Here is a 24,203-nt window from a genome sequence, read left to right as displayed (position 1 = left end):
CCAGAGATTCTACTGGCTTGGAATGGAGTCCACATGTATGGTTTTAAAAGCTCCCAGATGTTTCTAATGTAGAACACCTATGTGTGGGAATCACGGACTTCAACCACTTTTAGTGCCTGAGATATATATTTGATGGATGCCTGAATGAATGAATAAATGAGTGACTCAATGCTAGTTTCAATCAATTAAGATGGAGCTAGAGTAGGAACTGGTCAGATCCATGTAACTCCAAGGCTTAAATACTTCCCAAGCAACATGTTCCTTCTTTTTTTCCTTTGATGAAGAGGCAAAATTCAGGAACATTTCTGCTGAGTGTAAACATTATTCCTGGACACTGGGTCAATGTTGCCTGAAACTCCTGAAAATAAGTTTTTTGCAAATAGGGAGAATAAGCCAGAGCCGGGTGCTGGATCCTGAGCAGAGTGTGGTCTCTTTCATCTTTGGGAAGCATAGGCTATCTGTCTGCAAGACCTCTGCATGTCATGGCTGGGCTACCTCTCTCCCCTGTTGAGAAATTTTTTTTAAATTTTACTACAGAACATAAGTATGATTGATTAATCAAATATATTCCATTGTTATTTAGTATTTTAACAGAAATTGTGGTCTCCCCAGGCCACAGATTACATTTCTCTGATTGACTACATGTTGAATCACCTTACTTTTCAGCACAAATCTGAGGAAGAACCTAAGGCTTAAGAGTTTTATTCAGAATGAGAATATTATACAATGAACCTTATCAAGTTTTGCAAGTGTTCACAAAAGACATTATGATTTGAAAGTTTGTTGACAAATTTAGGAATGCATGTGTCCCATATTTGGTCAGTATCGTATCAAAGGTTGTTTGTCACTCAAATACTACCATAGGAATTACCATAGTGTATACTATAAGAATCATATGAACCATTTCTGGGCTCCTCAGGGGAACCTAGGGAGTCAAACTTTGTCATTTTGTCAGCTTTGAGTTAAAAAAAAAAAAAAAAAAAGGTAAACTTTAGCTACTCAAATGCCTTACCTAGCCCCAGAGTTCTGAATGCAAATGCTTTTGAGGAGACTGTACTTTAGAGAAAATGTTAGCCACTAGCGTATACTGAGCATTTATTATGAGCTGGGCACTCCACAAAGTATTTTATACTGTTCAGTCTTCATAATGACACTATTAAGTAAATACTGTTATTATCCCATTTTTTTTGGATGAAGAACCAAGGATAGAGAGATTGAGAAGCTGCTCAAAATCACACCTTAAGTTAGAAGTTGGATTATTCTGGCATCTGACCTCAGAGCCTGCATTCTTGTACTTTCTCTGTATTCCATTACTGAGCCCTTACCAAGTTTGTGGCACTGGGGAAGGCATAACAGTTATACAGAGGAATGTATTAAAATACTTGTCCTTAGGAAGTTTATAGTTTACTGAATTGGAAATATGAGCAGTTTGTATTCCAATAACTATAATAAAAGTAAAAACTATTAAGAGCTTTGAAAGAATGATAAATGAAATTGTATCAGGGGAGAAACTTTCCTGGTAGAGTGGTCAAGGAGGGCTTCATGAAGATGACATTTGACTTTAGCCTCAGATAATGGATGGATGGATGGATGGATTTTTAGGGCAGTGGTGTCCAGTGTTATGCCAAATTCTGCATTAAGAAGGCAACCAGTGGTTGGCTCTGAAAGACGCATAATCCTAAATAGTTAAAACAAAAATGGGAGTGAATCATAAGAATGCTAGCAAGTCTCAGTTTAGAACCAAGCCACAGGACACAGAGAGGCACTGGGCCCTGGAAATTACTAGAAGCCAGTATTTAAATTCCTTCAGAACACAGTCTCTTATCTGTGTTTCTCCATTCATTAGAGTCAAACTTAATGTTTTCTTTATAAAGAAAAATAATTTTTAGTGTTGTACCCAACCTGAGAGTTCCTCAACATTGTTTGACCTTACAGAGTCTTTACAGTGATACAGTTGTAAAGAATACAGTTTGGGGGAATCATTTCTGAGGCTCTTTCCTTTGTTCCTGTTGGCTTCAACAAACAGTTGATTTTATATTTTTATTTGTGTTTACCTCAAAACTTAAAGTCCCCTTAAAAATAGGTATTCTCTCTTCATTCTTTAGAAAAAAGAACTCTCTTTACTTGTCAGATGAAGTTCAAAGTTTTTGGAAGAAATATGCATTATCAAAGAGTAGATGTTTAAATAATTCTGCTTAAATCTAAAGCTAAAATCATATTGATGTAATGCAAATATTTGTCTTTAAAACAACTTTTTTTGCTCTAAATATGAGTTTTTAAAACAAAAAGTAAATAGATCATTTTACCCAATTTAAAATGAAAGAACGTAATGGAATTAACACTTATAAGCACCTAATATGTGTTAAACAGTGAGTTCAGTCAGTGTTATCTCATTTTTTATTTATTTATAAACAAATATTAGTTTATTTCAGTTCCAGAGGTAAAGAAAATGAGTCTCAGAGATGGTAAAATAATTGCCAAGGCCACAGCTAGTAAATGCCAGAAGTAGGATTCAAACCCAAATCTTTCAGATTATAAAAATAGTATCTTCAAATACAGTTTTTTTTTTTTTAAGATTTTATTTGTTTATTTGAGAGAGAGAAAGAGAGAGCACAAGGAGCAAGGAGTGGCAGGCAGAGGAAGAGGGAGAAGCAAAATCCTCACTGAGCAGGGATCCTGATGTGGGACTTGATTGTAAGACCTTGGGGTCATGACCTGAGCAGAAGGCAGACGCTTAACTGACTGAGCTACCCAGGCTCTCCTCAAATACAGTTATTTAAGTATATATTTTATTTCATTTATCTGAAGGTAGGGAATGTAATGCATTAATTTATGGACTGTTCCCCCCACAGCACCTCCAGAGTGGGAGATTTTATAAATTAATTACCAAATGAAGAAATTGTTTATTTTTTAAAATCTGTAAGGTGACTCAGTTTTTACACATTCCAGATTTTGAAGTTCAAAGTCTTATTCAGTACTGTAGAATGATTAATAAGCCAAAAAAAAAAAAAAAAAAAAAGGCAAGAAGGCAAAGAAAAAGAATTGCAGCAGTGGGGGTGGGGGTCGGGTTCTTTCATTAAGTTCCTTGTGTTCCCTCTGTTGGGAAGTAGAACCATAACTATTCTCTTATTTCTTTCTGACAAATACTACTTAGTCTGTCTGTTACAGTTTCTTCCATCTTGTTGTCCATACTGCTTACATTAGATTAGACCAGTTCCTGATGAAAAGGTCAGAGCCTTGCACTACTAAGTCTGTTGCCTTCTCTGCAAAGGAGTTAATATGTGTATACCCGCCTCCTGCAGGGTAGCTGCTCCAAACTGATGGGGAAGTTCCATTTTACTGTTTCAACATGAGTCTCTATTTCTTCATGGTTCTGGCCTGCAATAAAGTCTTTTTTATTAAATGAATACTCAGACCTACTATTGGTAACTATGGTCATCTCTGGGATCTTTCTATTATCCCTAGAAAAACTGATTTTTAATGGTTTTTACTGCTGCTTGAGAATATTCTGCCGGCTGAGCATTCCTGACTGATTACCCTAAGGAAGTGAGCTCTGTCTTCTGCTGTCATCCAGGTATCTATTACTGGATCACTGCGGACATGGGTCCATCAACCCATCAATGCATATTACTAATTTTCCTCTCAACACTGTTCAATTACTTGCTCACATGCTGCATTCAGCAATTTGTTCATGATATCTGCTCGGCAGGGTGGATAACATCCTGGTCAAAATGACAGCCACATCAGTAAAGCATGTACTCTCATTGTTAGGGAAAGCAGAGGATTCTAAGTTAATGAACTGAACTCATCATCTTCATTTTCCTACCCTAAGTTTCTTTTTGTATATGGAAACATTTTAATTAACAAGTGATAGATGCTCACTAAAATCAAATCAGGTGATATGAAAGTGTTTCATATGTAAGAGCTAATACACTTTGCTGATTCTATCTATTTATTCTCGCAGACTTTTGGTCATACACAATATAAAACTTAAATTCATCTTTCTTTACCCACCTTAGTTGGATAATGTGCATACTTTTAGGCTATTTGATTTTTCATACTTATCTTTTCATAACTTATATACAGATTTTTCAATTTTTTAATGCACATTCACATTTCATAATGAAATATGGTTATATTTCCTAATTTTACTACTTATAAACTATATAGTTTGTATCTAATTTTTTGGTTGCATCTAATTTTTTGACCATTGTAAAAATGTTTCCATTAATATCTTTAGTCAGTCATGTCTTTGTATATTTATGCAAGTATTTCTGTATAACAGATTCATAGAAGATGATAAATTGAAGATTTCCTCAATAGAAAAAAGGAAATTTCTATGTCAAAGGAGAGGACTGGTGTAATATTTTAAGAAACAACCACAATTATAGGAAAGACTTCCTATAAGCCACATATATTTGTTAAGTCCCTTACAGGTGACGCCTTTAATCTTTGTAACATATTAATGGGGCAAGTACTACTATTATTTCTGTTTTTAAAAATGAGGTAATTAAGGCACAGAGAGACTACACAACTTGTCCAAGTTCACCCAGCTAATAAAAGGTGGAGCCTGCATTCAAATCCAGGTAATACGGTCCAGAACTGACCTCTTACCTTCTCTGCACTGCGTCATAGCAACTTTGTATCTCCAGAACTTACTTTCCAACTGACACTTTTTAACATTAAAAATCCAACCTGCTTTGTCAATAGCAGATATTGTCAAACATTTTAGACAACTATAGTTTTTTTTTTAATTTAACATTGAAACTATTTTAATATTGTTGTAATTTCTGATGCAATAATGTTTGGTAGGAGAGAAAATAGGAATACATGATAAGGTAGAATATTTTCAATTGCCAAAATGAGTGGTATTGAATAAGAATGTAGAAGTGGCTCCAAATGACGTAAATAACATAGACTGGAGTGACTGGGAAAGCCAAAGAAGGGTGTCAAAGCTTGGAGAGGAGCAGGATATGAATGTAGAATAAAGGTTTGTGAAAAGGGATATTGCTGAGTGTAGTGAGAGAGAAATTTGATTCTAATTAATGGAGGGAGAATTTCTAAAGCCATGAGTTACTTAGGGGAATTTGGAATTTTCTGTCAAAGCAACAGGCGCCCTTGGCTTTCAGAGAAGAGTCAGAAGATAATCTGTAGCTTGGGAAGCTTAGTCCTGCTAAGTTCTATAAAATACAACAGAAATATATGAAAGCAAGGTGATTTCTTGGAAGGTGATGTAGCCATATAGATGTGGTGAAAAGGTCCTAAACTAAGAGTAGCATGGTGAAGCAGAGATTGAGTCAAATAAACTATGTAAAGAGTAACAGACAAAATTTGGTTATTAGGATCAGTAAACAAAGCAGAGGGAAAGTCCCATGGGGTTTTCAATGATTTGAGCTTGGATGGCAGGAAGAATGGTGTTATCAAGGTTGGAAAAGGAGAAGGTGCCAACTGGAGGAGGTGTGAGAACATCATTAAGTTAACTCTGGGGGAACTTGTAGGGATATTGATTCAGCTATTTATAATCTCTATCAAACTCTTCTATAAAAATACATGGATGTATTATTTCAAACCTCTATAACTAGGAGTTTAAAATTCCCATTTATTGACAAACTTTGTATTTTAAACAATATTAAATCAAACTCCCCTGATAAGAGTTTTTAGACTTGTTTTAACTACCTTTATTTTATTTTGATTATAAAGGTAACATATGCTGGGCTGCCTGTGTGGCTCAGTGGGTTAAGCCTCTGCCTTTGGCTCAGGTCAAAATCTCAGGGTCCTGGGATCGAGCCCCGCATCAGGCTCTCTGCTCAGCAGGGATCCTGCTTCTCCCCCTTTCTCTGCCTGCTTCTGCCTAATTGTGATCTCTCTGTCAAATAAATAAATAAAATCTTAAAGAAACTATTCAACTTTTGATATTCATATTTGTTAGAAATACTTCAGGAGCTTTATATGCAACTGTGTATTTTCCATATAGTATTTCAAGCTAAGTATTTTACATGGTATTATCTGCTCTTTATCAATATGTCATACTTATATCCAATCACATAGATGATATTTCATAATTAGCTTATTCCCCAAAATACTTAAATTTCTCAATTTTCAATTAATATTATAAACATTTCCATGTAAATTCTTTTATGTATTTAGAATTACATTTTGAATAGACTTCCACTATGAAAATCCTAAACTCAAAGTTGTGAATATCTAGAAAACATGTAATACTCAAGTATTTTTCCAACAAAAGCTTGTTCCAACTTTCATTCCCATCAAGATTAGAATTTTAGTGATCCTGGAGTCCCAGGATCGAGTCCCACATCAGGCTCCCAGCTCCATGGGGAGTCTGCTTCGCTCTCTGACCTTCTCCTCGCTCATTCTGTCTCTCACTGTCTCTCTCTCTCAAATAAATAAAATAAAATCTTTAAAAAAAAAAAAAAAAGATTAGAATTTTAGATTTTCCACTAAATCCCTAGCATTTTTAATATTAAGTAGTTGAATTTCTCTTTGTGAATTGTCTGGTTATGACCTATATTCAGTTATTTTTTGGCATCCTAGAGTTTATCAATTTGTATGATTGTTTTATAAATTAAGGAGAGTAACTCTCTGTAATGTTGTAAACATATTCTCGGTTGATTACTTGCCTATGATATCTTTTTTTTTTTTTAAAGATTTTACTTATTTATTTGTCAGGCAGAGATCACAAGTAGGCAGAGAGGCAGGCAGAGAGAGAGGAAGGGAAGCAGGCTCCACGCTGAGCAGGGAGCCCATGCGGGGCTCAATCCCAGGACCCTGGGGTCACGACCCTAGCTGAAGGCAGAGGCTCCAACCCACTGAATCACCCAGGCGCCCAGCCTATGATATCTTTTGACCTACAAATGTTTTCAATGTGCTTTCATCTGTGATTTATTTCTGTAAGTCCAAGGAGTCTTTCCACATACAAATATTGAATAAAAATTTGTCTATATTATATTCTTCTTTTAGTTTGATTTTTCAATTTTAACTTTTTAAAAAAATATATCAGAATTTATCTTTGGTATATGATGTATGGTGAGATGTAAATTAAACATTTTTCCCCCTGCATTACCCAGTTCTTCCACCAATATGAAGTCATCTTCCCCTTTCCCACCAATGGTCCCTTTGCCACTGATATCTTAATTATACTAGAATTCTGTTTCTGGAACTCTTACCCTATTCTGTCTACTTACAGTCCAGAATTAGACCAATTTAATTACTGTGGCTTAATAAGATGCTTTAATATTTTATAAGAATAAGTCTTAATTTTTCCTTTTAAATATGTTCTTAGGTACTTCCTTGAAGAAGTTGTGATAAGATCTTAGTTCCCTTTAATAAGTTCTGTTTTTAATAAGTTCTTAGTTTCTATTAGAAATGCATTTCCAAATGGGCTTTGGAGTCTGTAAGAAAATATATATTTTAAAAGCCTTTGGGAATCTGATTAGAATTGCAGTAAATCTATAACTAAATATGCAAATAAGTGGCCATCCTTAATGTATTTTATCTTTATGTTAGAGATATATTTTTCTTTTATTTATAATTATCCTTTTATGCCTGAGTCAAATTTCATGGTTTTATCACATTTTTAGTTAGGTTTATTTCAGGGTATACACACACACACACACACACACACACATTTATTTTGCTGCTTTGAGAATGATACATATTGTGATTCAAAATCATATAACTATTCGTTTCTTATGATTTTTATCTCATCAAGTTAATTCAAGAGACTCTTTTAAAGAAAAAACATTAGGGTGTTTTTTTTTTTTAAACAAACATAGGGTTGCAAAAAAATTGTTGCCATTTCTAGGACCCAAACAATACTTTCTATTTTTTAAATCATTGGTTTCATATAAATTTTCAGAACATTGTATTTATTCTCTTTTTGCTCTGAATTTTAAAAGAAGATTTCTAATAATTAACATGTGGGTATGATATTGGTTTTTTTTTTTTTTAAAGATTTTATTTATTTATCAGAGAGAGAGAGGGAGAGAGCAAGCACAGGCAGACAGAATGGCAGGCAGAGGCAGAGGGAGAAGCAGGCTCCCTGCTGAGCAAGGAGCCCGATGTGGGACTCCATCCCAGGATGCTGGGATCATGACCTGAGCCGAAGGCAGCTGCTTAACCAACTGAGCCACCCAGGCGTCCCTGGTTATTGTTTTAAAAGGAATATTCTTTATCACATTTAGAAACCATGCCTAAAATCTGAATTATGTAAGTTTTTGTTATGAATGGGCACTAAAATTTATCAATTTTTTTCAGAATTTGGGAATTTTTTAGTTATATTTATTATGATTATAATTTAAACAAACCTTTCCTAGTTAAAATAAGCTGTATTTGGTGAATGGATTGTATTCTATCTGTATTTCATTTAGCTTTTATAGTTATATGTACAAACTAGTTTCATGGGTTCCCTTTACATACTGTCCATGTTAAGTTTTTATCTCAAGGTTATAGACACATAAAATTAATTCTCTACTCAAAAACAGAATTGAAAAAGAGAAAAAAACTTAAAAACAGATGTTATTTACATAGAAGTCATAAGAAAATATGTAGAGTTTGCTTTTTCCTCTTTGATGTGTAGAAGGGTAAGTGCTGGGAGAAAAGTAGTGTTTAATGAACATCACAGCACCATATACACCGGACCCTCTAAACCAGAGATCTGAGACCAAACCCCAGATTGCCCATATAGTGACTTGGACAGGTAACATCTAGGACCCGGTTTCACCATCTGTAAAATGTACCTATCATCTTTAATATCAAAGCAAGATCTTATAACTAAAGCACTTAGCACAATGCCTACCACACATAAGTGGTCAAAAATTATAGCCATGCATGATTACCATGAATTCCTTCAAATATATATTAAATACTGTGGAGGTAATGAGAAAAGAACAGGAAAGAAACAGAGGAAGGCAAAAGAAGGGTTGAGAGAAGAAAAGGAGTTCAAGTTAATAAAGCCACTTCCCTGATTTGTTTGACCTTACCGTGTTTAAGGTTGTCTAACAACTTAGAGAACTTAATGGAGGTAGGTTACTCCCACCTTGAGCTGTAGACCTGTCAGCTCTGATACTCAACTGTGACATTGCCAGAATGGTTGTTCCTCATGAACTCCCCATGCCTTCCCTTTGAGGGTCCCAGCAAAGAGCTATGAGAATAGATTCAAGCCCCCTTTCAGAGGCTTAGCTAGTTTGGATAAAATGGAGTGGTCACTTGAGCAGTTGTAGTATTTTTCATCTGACATTTTACAGAATGCTTATTGAGGACTTGGAGTTAATTATCACATGAATAATCATTACTAAATGTTTCTAATATTTAGTCACTCACAGTGTGTGCTAAAATTATGAAAGATGGGAGGCTAACTCTATTAGCATGCTTATTTATTAGTGTATCATAATCTGATAATACTCAGGATCTTTTATCCTCAAAAGCTGTTCTTCTTAAAAGGACTTCAGATAAAGAGTCCTACACCATTTGCCAATGTTTATTCACATAAGCAGTTTTCATTCCTGAAGGGGAAGTCTGAGCTACTAACATCAGTGACAAAGGACACATTCCAGAGGCCCAGGTGTTGATCTGAGACACAAGTGTTTAATTCCTATGGATTTTGTATAGACAAGATAATGTAACAGGCATAGCCTCAGATTAAGTTTTCATTCAATTCTCATAAAAATTATTAATAAAAAGCAGAATATTAGGTGATTTTCATATTCCATTCCATGGGAAATGGAATCTCTTATATGTTATCTTTCTCTTTGGGGGAAATAACTGCCTGATCAATGTATATTTTCTTCAAATGCTTTTGCCCAATTTTTTTTTTTAATCCTGGGATAGGCAATCAACAGATTTCACCATGTACATGGATAATCAGATTCAAGTCTATAGCACACCTACCAGATAGAAGGAACAGTATCTTGCCAGTATAACACACCTGTAACTCACATCTGACTTAAGTAAGCAGGCTCCATAGTTTTAGCATCTGCAAAAGTAGTTAATAAGTCAACTCAGATATATGTACACAGTGATGACTTTGCACACTGATGCAGAACTGTAAAAATAATTGGGTAAACTGTATCTGTGCAAAGGACTTTTGCTAATTAACATGAAAAATTAGGATTCTAATCCTAATCTCGCAAACATTGTCAGAAGAAACAAGATGTTTTACTGTCAGTTATAAATGTACAGGCAAATGAAAAAAATAGTACAACACTCAATACATTGTAATTGGAAATACTGGAAACATTGAGAATTAAAGTGTTTCATTTCTTGTTAAAATCTTAATCAAGAGTAGTTTGCCTAGTACTTGCATTTTTCATCTCATCATGTTACTAAAAAGAGCAAGCATCTTTCGTATGCCTTGATGGAATGTCATATTCCTTCCGAAGTTTGGGTCAATTACTGACAATGTATCTTTTCTACTTTCAACATCATAACATCTCTCAGAGTTGCTTAAATGTAAAGATTTTCCCCAGTGTCTCTTCCACTAGGACATCTTCATCTTCTGCCTCATCTATTGCCAGTAAATTCACTTTCACTGAGTTCCCCGTCTGTTTCTCTAGTGTCTCTGTTAGTGGTAGTGTCAACATTCCCAAGTTCAATAACCTTGTCCATTAGTTCATTTACATTCTATGCCAATTTCACTCCAGCCTCATCACTTTTTAGTTCTTTTCTGTCCTTTCATCTTTGCTGGTCAGTCCCTTCTTCTGATTGTCCATGTTTGTAAAACGTCACATGGGTTCCTCACTGGGAAGGCAGCATCACAACTACACCCTTTGCTGTATGTGTAAACTGAACAGGTAAATACTAGCAGACTGTGAAAGAAACAATGTAATTGATCACTGATGACATCTCTGTTATTTATGTAGTGATCTATGGACTAAAATCTAGCAGCAAAGTTTATACTTTGTGCAATGATACACATTTACTACACCATGATAAGTGAAATCTGAACCTGTTTGTAGGGACAGGGTGTTATTTTACTAAACTATAGGAGCAGGAATCTAGGCCTATCACACCATGTAAAGTGAGGACTGGTAGCAGGTTTAATCAATGAATTGGCTCTTTAGTATCTATCAAAATAACATCATAAGTTTATTATATAATTGGAGATAAAATGTGTGAATTATTAATATTAATAGAATCTCCCTGCCATTATGGAATATAGTTAGGAAGAAAAAACCACTGCATAATTTACTACAATACCAAGCATTAGCATGGCTTCTAAGGGGTGGTATAAGCAGCTGGCCACGAAAGCAGGACCTGGAGTCCTAAAGTGACAGTCGCGCACAGCATGACCATTAAAGCAATAACAGCAATCAATGATAAACGCTTTTAAACTACTTCTTAACTCCACTTGTTTAGGGTTGTGACACATTAAGAAGTCAGTTCTCAAGCCTACGTTTGACTTGATTGAGCAGTAAATTTCACATTTTGTGTTAGAAAGGGAAATGTGTATTTTTAGAGTCTGGTATAAATGACTCTACCCAGGCAGTTTCACAGAAGTGTTCCTTCACTGCTGAGTACATACGTATGATTTTTTAATGTTTTTCTCTTCCCAATGCAACTATCTGTATCTCTTTAGGGAACACACACACACACACACACACACACAGATACATGTAGAAGATGGAAGAAAAGCAGTTGTAAAAAGGGAAAACTTGTATCTGTGCATTTAAACAGCACATTTTAAAAGGTTTTGAGCAAGTCTCATAAGCTGCTCCTTGTTTTAAAACAGTATAAAATTTTCCCACCAAAATAAAGGCCGCAAACAGAAACCCAAGTTCCCTAATTAGAACTTTAATATTCCCTGCTATAAAAATCTCTCAAATTCTGTAACACAATTAAAGACTTTAAATTACACTCAAATGAAGAAATGACGCCTCCTGGCGAGTGTCCCGATGGAAGGCTTTCCTCAGTTATAAACACATTCAATCAATAACTTGCCTAACGACCATTTCATGATGTTTACTCTGGGCAGAATGAAGCCACTGCTGTATCATCGCTCAAAGAATACATACAAGACAAGCCATACCTGTTTTAACCACAAACCCAAGCACTGAGCAGGCTCAGATCTTTAGTAAAACAATGAAAATATGCAAACTTGATGCATGCATTTTTACTGTCGCTTAGAGACCTTTTACCATCACCTGTGATTTCAGCAATAGCTACAAAAATCAATCAAAAGAAAACTCATCTCACCAGATTCTTGGTTAATAAGTGGTCTTACATTTTAAGGAAGTCTTCCTTATTAGACATTTGAGGGCTCTAAAAATCTGCCATCTCTATTCTACTCAACCCAGGAAGTCTGAGGGAAGGACGTAGAATTCCAAGGTTGCTAGGCAGACTGTCCATCATTCTGGATTTATCTCCTTGCAGTCTTTGATCTAGATAACCATATGTCCATATTTTTTTCGTAATTTCTATATGTGGACATTATACCTGAATCTTAAAAGAATTTAATAATTTTGAAATATTCCCTTATTAAGAATTGAATTATTGTCATAATAAACTTGGAAGCATTTCCTAGCAGCTGTTAAATGCAAGGCTCAAAATATTCTATGTATTCTTTAATTATCTCTTTTTAGACTCACCACAGTGTTGCCAGGTAGGTGGTTTTATACCCACTTTAAAAACAAGAAAATGAAAGTTCATGGAGTTTTAATTATCCATTAATGAGTGAGTGAGACCATCTGCATAATCAAAGCAGTATGATTCCACGGCCCAGGATTTTTAGCATTTGAAGGAATCAAGAACAAAATTGCAGATTGTTTGTGGGATAAAGAAATGAACATATTTTTATAGTAGAGCTGTTTGGATAGGGTTTCATAGGATAACAGAGAAAGGATGTCCACAACATGTGGTTTGTCTTGGTGAAAACATGAAGAAAGTTTTCAAGAATTGACTAATGTGAACAGCACAGACCTACGACATGGATCAAGTGAAGGTCATCAAGAGCATCCTAGGAAAGAGCTAGGTTTTGGGACTGAATTCATGATATAGTGAGACGCAGTCTCACTATATCTGGTCTTTCCAGAAGAGAATGGAGTGATCCATCTCTTACGCACATGAGAGGAATTATTTCTAGAAATAAATCGGACTACGCCTCTCAGAGCCAAAAACTTAAGAGACTTCTCAGCAGCTCTGAGATAATATCTCAACACTTCTAAATGGCATTCAGGGTACCAACGTGTTGTTAAAGCTTTCCTCTTGCTACTACTCCCTCATCTGTGTTCCATCCATACTAAGCTACTCGCAGTTTCCAGGAGGTGCCATTCTGACTGATGCATGTGCTCTCATGCTATTTCCTTGACTTTGTCTAAGAGATGAACTCCAACTCAGCCTTTAGGAGCCTCCTTAAGGATTTTCTCCTCTGCGAGTAATATTTCCCAAGAAATTAGTGTCTATTTTTAGCCGGCTCCTCCCTTCAAAAACTGTCTCATTGTTCCACGAAGGAGTATTGGGAAAATACTCGAAGTATTTTCATTAAAGTTATGACCAAATCAAAAACATTAACTCTGTTAACCAAAGTCCCAACAGTTGGCACACCCCAATTAAGATTATTTGGAAAGGATTTAATAAACTACATAGAAAGGTATGGGCAGGGGATATAAAGAAACCGGAAGGAATAGTGAACTGTTAAACTACTCTTTGCGTTAACAGTAACAAGGGAGGAGGAAACAACACTCGAAAAAATATTGTCACCTAGTGAGGGCTGCTTGAAGGAAATTATGATGTTTGGTTACAGGATTCAGCCAGCACAAGGCAAGCCCACAGGAAGGTGACCAAAGAAATAAATATCTGATGTGACTCTCTTCCCTTCTTCTAATCTCTTGCCAGGGCTTCCCTTTGGCCAGACCCAAATAGACACTAGAGTATAGAAGACATCACTAAAATTGTCAGACAGCCTCTGAGGACAGAAGGCAGAGTGGAAAAGTGTGGAAAATGAATTTGGAGAGCCAAATGGAGGATAACAGCATATCTACTTTAAATACTATCATGTAATATAATAGAAGTACAAGCCAATAAAATTAGCAAAGGCAAATAAGAGGCATAAAAACTAGAAAGGAAAAGTGAAATGTTTCACTGATTAAAGATAATTGATTATATATGTGTAACACTCAAAAGAATTAAGGGCACATTTTTCATCAAAAAGTTCAGATGGGGGAGCCTGGGTGGCTCAGTGGGTTAAGCCGTTGCCTTCAGCTCAGGTCATGATCTCAGGGTCCTGGGATCGAGTCCCGCATCAGGCTCTCTGCTCAGCAGGGAGCCTGCTTCTCTCTCTCTCTCTGCCTGCATCTCTACTTGTGATTTCTCTCTGTCAAATAAATAAATAAAATCTTTAAAAAAAAAAAAAAAGTTCAGATGGGGAGGGCACCTGGATGACTCCATTGGTTAAGCATCAGGCTCTTGATTTCGGCTCGAGTCATGATCAGGGTTGTGGGATCGAGCCCCTCTTTGGGCTCTGCCCTGCGCATGGAGTCTGCTTAAGATTCTCTCTCTCCTTTTCCCTCTGCCCCCTCCTTTCTCTCACTCATTCTCTCTCAAAAAAAATTCAGTTGGATGGATAAAAAAATTAATACACAATTATCACTGGCCTTCTTATTATCAATATATGGAAGAAGTGGTCCCATTTAAAATAGGATAAGATATAAAAAAATAAAATCTTTTAAAAAAAAAGGGGGCGCCTGGGTGGTTCAGTGGGTTAAAGCCTCTGCCTTCGGCTCAGGTCATGATCCCAGGGTCCTGGGATCGAGCCCCGCATCGGGCTCTCTGCTCAGCGGGGAGCCTGCTTCCTCCTGCCTCTCTGTCTGCCTCTCTGTCTACTTGTAATCTCTGTCTGTCAAATAAAAAAATAAAATCTTTAAAATAGGATAAGATAAACTAGGAATAAGCTTTCAAAAATATGTAACATCTTGGGGCATCTGGGTGGTGCAGTCACTTAAGCATCTGACTCAGGGTTGTGAGATCAAGCCCCACGTTGGGCTCTGCACCCAGCAAGGAGTCTACTTGAGATTCTCTCCCTCCACCCCTCCCATTCATGTTTGTGCCCTCTCTCTTTCAAATAAATATTTAAAAAAAAAAAAGCCTTTAAAAATACGTACCATTCACACAAAGAAAAATGTAAAACTATAAAACATAATTGAAGTACACAGAAGAAGACTTGAATAATAGGAAGTTATATTCTGTTCTTGAAGAGGAGGACCTCATTTCATAAGGTTATCACCAACTTAGGGATAACATAAAACTATCCTATATATCACCAACCTGGTGGTGGATCACGAACATGGATGGATCTAGAGGGTATAATATTAAGTGAAATAAGTCATTCAGAGAAAGGCAAACACCATATGATTTTACTCATGTGTGGAATTTAGAAAACAAAATGAATGACAAAAAAAAAAGACAAACTGAAAAACCAACTTTTATCTACAGAGAACAAAATGATGGATAGTGGGGAGGGGTGGGTGAAACAGGTGAAAGAGATAAAGAGTACACTTATGATGAGCATTGAGTAGTGTCATAGTATTGTTGAAGCACTGTTTTATATACCTGAAACTAATATAATGTTCTATGTTAATTACATTGGAATTAAAAAAATTTTAAATAAATAAGAATCTGCTTTCAAAAATCTCTGTGGGACAAAATTAGAGTTCACCTACTCTGACAAGTAAATTTCACTTATAGAAATTACACTATAAACTTGTAAATATGAATAATAAAATACTTACTATAGTTTGTTCCCGACAGCAAAAGATGGGAAAACAAAATATGGTTAAATAAATTGTAGTATATTCACATAATGGAGTAAAGGCCAAACATTATTTTAAATGTTTTAAATATTTCCATGTTTTAATTATTTGTAAACATTTCAGTGATTCATTTTCATGCAACTACTCATTGAACATTTACTTTGTAGTTAGCGCTGTGCTATTCCAGGCTATCGAGGGATAACTTTATACATATGGAAATGGAATAATCTATGAAGTTTTAGGTGAAAAGATAAAGGTAAGGTAAAGGATAGTTAGAACATATGCTCCTATTTGTGGAAAAATATGTATGTTCATAGATGTTAATACATGTGTGTATATTAAGAGGTTGGTGTTATTATTTTTATTTTACAAATAAGAAAACCAACTTGAGAATATAGCAAAATCTGATCAGGGAGCCAGTAGTGGTATAACTATGATTTGAATTTAAATTTATCTGACCCCAAATCACAGGGACTTGCCAATACAGCATGTTAACTCTTGAGTAAACTTTATGAGGGGAGAATGAACTACTCCTTTTTATACCATCAGCAGACCTTGCAAATATACATTATAGAACTTGTACTGTACTGCAGCAGTGTATTCATAGGTTGGTCTCTCCTGGTCTACTGTGGGCTTCATGAAAGTAGAAGCTCTACAGAGCCATCTTTGTGGCCCTACTGCTTTGGTAGCGCACATTGTAGAAAAGGTTTTTTAGGCATGAAAGGCAATAACACACCGTTGCACATAAACAATGAAGAGAGCTTAATTGGGCCTAGTGAGGTAAGTGCGAGTTCTTTTAACCATACGAGTACTAACACAGTGTCTTATAATATCTGAGGATCATATGAAATTTTAGCTCAGTGGGCTACATATGTTTATACCAAAGCTTCAACCCCAAAGAGCAAATTTAACTTTGTGAACATTTGCCGATACCTATTATGTGCTATTAATCAAAAGAACCATTCATTTCCATGAACTCACTTTAAAGACCCTTATGCAGAAAATGTACCTGTCTATTATTAAAGTAGCCTGGAAGTTTGAGGCAGTAAATGTCTGCTCATTTGCAGGTCGCCCCTCCAAAGATTCAGTGGGTCAGATATCTGTGCATGTGGACATCACCGCAACCCCAGGAACTGGAGAGCATAAAGTCACTGTAAAAGGTATGTATCATGTCCAGAAGGACCAAATAGCCTAGTAGACTTTAACCTTTACAATAATATAAAAAATGTAATTTTTTCTTAGATCTATTTTTAAAAACATGTAATGATTTTAGGGAATGCTCATAGCCTTTTCATGAAACCAGAACTTTTGATCTAAAACTGAAAAAAATCAACGGCACAAATATTTAGCCTATATTATCTGAAGTATCTAAATGGTTTAAATACATTGGAGATTACATTTCAAACTGGCATACATTGAACATTTTCTCTTGTTGATGCTAGGATATACATTGAACATAGGGCTATGGTCAGTTCTATAACCTGTCAAATCTTATATGTTGGGTCACTATGTTCTTACCATTCACATTATCTACCTATATACTTGTTTTTCTATGTGATTTTCAATAACAGATTTGATTTTTTCCTTTTTAATGACTAGTTCAATCTATTGGTTTTAGATTGCAAAAGTATAATCTGAATGCAGCAGATATTTCAAAGGTGAAATTTAAGGGTTAATTTTGCTCAATAAAGCCATATTCTGTTTTATACTATTATATAGTCACAATATCCACCTTATTAAAATCCATGGCCTTCTGACACATTTTAAATTTGCATAGCCTGATGTATAGCTTGCATTATAAAAGTAACACAGTTATAGTCTATAATGGATTATGTATTGTGTTGGTAAATGGACATGCCTACACTTGCCAGTGTCTTTAAATATTTTTCAGAAATATTTTGATACTACATATCAAATACTCAAAGCTGTGAACTTTTACAATAAGTATTTTAATTATAATATATTTTTAAACATTTTTCAAAGGATGACAAAAGTATACAAAAGGATGACAAAAGTATACACATAAGAATGCACATTTAAGAATTATTTATGATGCCTAAAATTAGGAAATAGCCATAACAGTAACTTATTCATTAAATACAGGATGGAATATCCATATAGTTGAATATTTGCAATTTGAAAATATATAATGAATTAGAAAGATATCCACGATAGACTTTAAAAATATAGCTTACTCATAAGACAACAACTGATCCCATTCTACCTATAAATATTGAAAGCATACATACCAAAATATTACATCGTTGCCCCTTACTGATAAAATTACAGACTTTATTTTCATCTATTCCTTATTTTCTGTATATTTTTAGGTGTTTCATGATGAACATATCTTCACTTTTGATATGAAAAAATCACATTTTTACTTAAACAAGAATGATAACTTTTCATTAGTAAAAAAATGCCATTTCAATTTTAGCTAAATTTTCACTACACCAATACCACACAGTTTAGAACTGAAAGCTCAGTCAAGTGTGTATTCAGAAGAGTAAATTGCTTTACGTGTGTGTGTGGGGGTGTGGGTGTGCATACATGTTTATCAGTAGGGTTACCACACTATCAAGGGAAAGTTATGGCTTCATACATCATTAAAAAGAAATTAATTCTAAAAATTAAATTAACTCTAAGGACCGAAGAGGAGGCAAAGATTCCACACATTTGTTTGCTAACACTTTGCATTCCTTTCCTTTATGGTTTTTAGTGATTGCTATTAATGACCTAAACTGGCAGACCACTGCAATGTTCCGGCCCTTTGTGGAAGTCTGTATACTGGGACCTAACCTTGGGGACAAGAAGAGAAAACAAGGCACAAAGACAAAAAGCAACACATGGTCACCAAAGTACAATGAAACATTTCAATTGTAAGTTGGGACCCCACTCACCTATTCAACCCAGCAATAGCCATTATACAGCTTAAACTTACTGAGGAGATTAGGGTGGGAACGACACTGGGCTTTGCTAAGGAAAGCGAAACCTATAGGTTGATGTATTCCTGCTCATCCCTGGTCCCAGCAAATAAAGACAGCTGAATTGAGTTTTTAGTCATTGCTCAGTAGCTGTCCAGTGCCTACCATGCATTAAGCACTATTGGAGGAGTTGGTATATATAACAAAAGGTCTCTGCTCTCATTGAAGTTACTTTCTGGAAATGAGGAACATCATGGATGAGAAACATCAAAATCACAAATAAGCAAAATCTATCATAGGATAATACTATACAGAGAATTAAAACAGGCTGATATCATAGTTTGGTTGGCTGCTTAGAGTGGGTGTTCAGAGAAGCCTCAATTTGAGGACTTTTCAGATATGAATGTGAATGATCTGGTTTATATATTTAAATGATTATTCTGTTTGCTGTATAAAAAAAAATGATAGGAAAACAAGAGCAAACATGGAGAGATGAGTTAGAAGGCTGTCGCAGTAGTCCAGGCAAGAGAGAGTACTGACTCACAGTCGGTAGAGCTGGTAGGAGGGAAATGGAAGTGGGTAGTAGAGAGAGAGAAAGAAGTGGAAAATTGTGATTATGTATTGGAATGTAACTTGCAGTCGACTGGAAGTAGCCCATGAAGGAAGGAGGATATAAGCTAGGCTTCTGCAAACACTTAATTTAGGATATTTCATCAAAACAGCCTTATTTACAAAGGAATCTACCAGGCTGTGAGAATTGAATGACTATAAGCCATAGTGATATAAACTGGGTCTAGTAGGGGTCAGGCTACTTTCCCTACTGTGCATGTAGGAGATAAAGATTGGTTACTAAAACTGGGGTGTCGGGGGGGGGGACTTCATGTGTCATCAACCACCTCAAAAGGAGCAGTGGCCTTCAGTGGAGTACCTTAGAGGCAGCATCACACATGAGGGGCCAGAGAAATAGACTCTGACCTCTCCCTATTACTTCTGATATCCTGAAGGAGCTTCCTTTTGGTTAAAACCAACAGGAAGCCACAGTATGAAGAAACTATTGATACAGTCCTTACAGGTCAGCATTCTTTTGCAAAGTACACGAAGGATGGAAAGTATATCTGGTTGAGGCAAACAGAAGTTATCTGGCTCTGAGTGAAATCAAAGATGACCTCTAGGTTTGGGACATAAGCAGTTGCATAGATCATGATTTCCTGAGGTGGGAGAATAGGGACAAGAGGCGAGATCAAAGATTGTTTTAAATGGATTGATTTGGAGAGGCCTAAGGGACATTCCAGACGGGCTATCAAATAGATAGTTGGATCTAACTTGAGAATTAACTGTGTATAGATATAATTTCATCAATCTAGATGAATTTATCAGGGATAGAGAAGAGAAGAGGACCAAGCCCTTGGGGTTTACACGTGCACACATGCTTAGCTTACCTAAATACTTTCTCACTGGTTTGGTTCTTTGTTTGTTTTGCATCCCTAGTTTCCCAGAGATTTTTCAGCACAGTAAATTCTGAATATTAAACTCTGTTACCACTCATCAGAACTTAACCATCCCACCACATCTCTTAAAATGGCTGTAATAGATTAACCATATTCAAAATCCCTGCTAATAAGCCAACTCACATCCATGTGTGTACTCCTCTAAATCACACACACACACACACACACACACACAAATTGATTCAGTTAAAATGTCTTCTTCAAGTTTCTAGGAATTACTTGAACCATGCAAAATTCAGATATAACACTGTGAGGTCGTAAAACCATGCATAATTCTGGGGAAAGGCAGCCTTTTGGTGCATTTTAATTCATAAGAAGATCTGGTTCCCATCAGATTTTGCTCTTCTGTTCTTACCCATCAGGCCTCTATTTTCTTTCACATTATTTCAGGTTGTCTCTAAAATAAGTACACACTTCAGTTATCAGCGTTGCCCAGAAACAAAAGTTAGTCTCTGCAAAATGTTTGATCTAAGAAAGTCACTTAGAAAAGGAAGGGATTTGGAAGCTCCTACTGCTGAGGAACAGATGTGCCTTCATTAGAAAGTGAAGGAGATCTGAGGATGCAGTAAAATAAGGGGCAGGGGAGGATTACTCTCGGCGTATTACCTCACAGCCTTCTTCATTATGCTCAGTTCTGCACTGCCAAGTTGTTATTAGTCCAGGCCATCCTTAGCCCCACACTTGACAGGTGTCTAACTGTTGCCATCTGAAAGAACTAGCACGGAAGCACCACGCTCTGCTGGAACTGATTTACTCTGGAGATTTAGATCTAATTTGGCATCTTGTGAATAGTCTTGTTGTCTGTGGTAGCTTGATAGTCTAGGTTGTGTATTCCCCCGAGAAAAGCCTCCTAGATATAATAGCATGGCCAGGAGTCCGAGATAAAGAAAAGAGAACAGAACTTCTATTCTGAAAAGTGCTATGAAAAGGCATAGAGCTTCTGGCAAGAACTACCGCTTTCCTTGGTCTACCCTCCATGACCCTTCCCCACCCCGTTCTACTCCTGTATCAGTGAGAAGACCACACCTCCAAGAATGAAGTATAACATTTTAATTATTATTATCTATTAATCTTTATTATCTAATATTTATCTATTAAACATCTAATAAATACCTCTTATCTATCTAATCTAATAAATATCTAGTATTTATCTATTATCTATTAATTGCTGTCTTAATAAGCAAAGCATATTCAGATTGATTTCCTATTTCTATATAGGCAAAAAAGTACTTAATTTAGATTGCTAAGGAATATCTATGTAAAGACAATCTAAAATGGAAATGATATTTGCATCAGAGTTAAAGTACATGATAATCAGGGGAGGGAGACAAACTGTAAGAGACTCTGAATCTCAGGAAACAAATGAGGGTTGGTTGGCGGTGGGAGTGGGAGGGATAGGGGGTCTGGGTGATGGACACTGGGGAGGGTCTGTGCTATCATGAGTGCTGTGAATTGCGAAAGACTGATGACTCACAAGCCTCTACCCCTGAAACAAATAATACATTATATGTTAACAAAAAAATAAATACATGATACTGCATTTTGCCAAATAAATGGCTGAGGAATGGAGAAAACTTAATTTTAACAGTATTTTAGAACCACATGGAGCCCTTGGTGAAGTCAAGTTTTTGCTCAAAATTCTTATTTTTAATTCACAACAGCATTCTGGGTAATGAAAACCGGCCAGGGGCCTACGAACTTCATCTGTCAGTCAAAGATTACTGCTTTGCCAGAGAAGATCGAATTATCGGAATGACGGTAATTCAACTACAGAACATAGCAGAAAAGGGAAGCTATGGGGCATGGTATCCCCTTCTGAAAAATGTCTCTATGGATGAAACTGGTTTGACTATCCTTAGAATACTCTCTCAGAGGACCAGCGATGATGTGGCTAAAGAATTTGTAAGACTGAAATCCGAAACCAGATCAGCTGAAGAGAGTGCTTGAAACAAATACTGCAAGATATCATCTTTGAGAATCCACAAACTCGGACTACTGCATGCATGTGCAAATACATGGGAATGTTTAGTTCACTACGTTTCAGTGTTTGCCAGTACTCAAGTACAATGTCTACAAAGTATGTGGAAAACCTACTGAACTTTTATACCAGTTCTGGTCTTTGGAAAATAAATGTTCCATGAAGTGCCAAAATTACAATGTTAAGTGAAAATCCAGAATATCTTTTAAAATGTTTCATTTCATTACCAATTTCTCATCCTTTAAACATACTAAAAAAAACAACAACAACAAAAAAAAAACAAACAAAAAAATCTCATTTTTTCAGTTTGTCCATTGTCTTTTATTAAATGTGCTTATATTTCCCATAGATCAGAAAGCATTTGTTACCAAATTTTGTTTTATTTAGACTTACCTCATTGTAGATGTCATACAAGTTAACTTTTTCTATCATAACTAGAAATACAGTCACTTCTAGAAAGTGTTTGTAATTTTATAGTTGCAGATCTATTGTGATGATTTTTGCATACAAATTAAAATAGAAAAGGTGGGAAATATTTTATGCCGACCAGTTTCCAACCTTTCTGAAATATCACTGTGAAGAAAAGCTATTAAAGCAAACTTATACAAAGCAATGCTAAATAGTTTGTTAACAATGTTTGATATATTGACAAAACTTTGTTCTTTTAAACTGCCAAGGTCACATCACATTTGTTTAAAAAAAAAAAAAGGTAAGTTGATACATTTACCATCTAGCATTATGTCTTGGCTTTACCAAATGTCATTCTTTACAAAGTCATAGGATTAAGGGTTTAGAGATGCAGTGGAAGGTTTGTTTCTTCAAATTATCTATAATAATTAACTATACTGTTAGTGTTTTGCCTCTGACAGTTATGACTATCTCCTTATTTACTTAGCATTCTACTCAAGTTACATGTTTTCTTTAAAAAAATATTCAATAATTTATACTGAATGCAGCATTCCTATATATTGCACTGGAGCAAAAAGACACGTCTTCATCTATTTAGTGAAAAATGTAAAATAAGATCTGAAGAAACTGCTTATAATTTTATAATTTATGTTATTTACAAGCCCAGAATGCATCAGATACAATAGGAAAACAACTCAATACAGCTTGGTACATTAAAATATAACTAGGTTGGATTTTGAATATGAAATAGTTTATGAATACTTGCATTTTCTGTCTTTTTATGGTTTGACTTTTTAGAGTCTGTATCTAAATACATGGCGGTAGAACAGTTCCTGTAATTGTAACTTCTGGTCATAACTGTTAGTGGACAACATACACATGCAGAAACAAGAACCTGTTACAATGATTATGTTTTGTGAACAAGCTGGTCTGCTATGGTAAGGACAGAAATGACTGGTATCATGACTCTCAGAACATTTTGCTACTGGGTGTGTAAACAACAGACCAGTGAGATCCACTAATTCATGTTAAATTGTTAGACAATTGCTTTGTTGATGACTTCTCCAAATGCATAGTACAGTGCTGTCCTCTGGCATATGCATTAATAAATGGATGTATATGGAACACATGCAACACTATTGTATTTTCTGCCTTTTTATTTCATTTATGCAGCATAATTCTTTCCTTAAGAATAAAAACCCCAGACTGTCTTTACTGGCTAGAACACTTTTCACATTTTTTGGTTCTAATGTCCCATTAAAATTTGAGAAAATTGGGGTGCCTGGGTGGCTCAGTGGGTTAAGCCTCCGCCTTTGGCTCAGGTCATGATCTCAGAGTCCAGGGATCCAGCCCTGCATCAGGCACTATGCTCAGCAGGGAGCCTGCTTTGCCCCCTCTCTCTGCCTGTCTCTGCCTACTTGTGATCTCTCCGTCAAATAAATAAAATCTTTAAAAAATTTTTTGAGAAAATTTTTCCAGGTGTTATGTTCATGGAAACAGCTCCCCATTATAGATAATGACACTGAACGTAAGGAAGAACTAAGATATCCACCTGTAGGTCTCTTAATACTGTTAAGCCCCAAGAGGAAAACTCAACATTTAAAATATGAACAAGCAACATTCT

The 24,203-nt window shown here is 35.7% G+C and overlaps 1 protein-coding gene across 2 annotated transcripts in view; it reads left to right on the top strand.

The window, feature by feature from the left end:
* The window catches only part of UNC13C (unc-13 homolog C), a 599,404-nt gene extending 575,691 nt beyond the window's left edge, over positions 1-23,713 (top strand). For both annotated transcript variants that reach the window (XM_044230120.1, XM_044230119.1), the window contains exons 33-35: positions 16,829-16,921; positions 18,481-18,640; positions 21,855-23,713. In XM_044230120.1, the coding sequence (XP_044086055.1) occupies positions 16,829-16,921; positions 18,481-18,640; positions 21,855-22,140 (539 nt within the window). In that variant the 3' untranslated portion in view covers positions 22,141-23,713. The remainder of the gene's footprint in view (positions 1-16,828; positions 16,922-18,480; positions 18,641-21,854) is intronic.
* Positions 23,714-24,203: the final 490 nt, after the last annotated feature.

This window comes from Neovison vison, chromosome 13, assembly GCF_020171115.1.
Source record: "Neovison vison isolate M4711 chromosome 13, ASM_NN_V1, whole genome shotgun sequence".
NCBI lineage: Eukaryota > Metazoa > Chordata > Mammalia > Carnivora > Mustelidae > Neogale > Neogale vison.
Note: the sequence above shows the minus strand (reverse complement) of the source record. Positions and strands in the feature narration are given on the sequence as shown.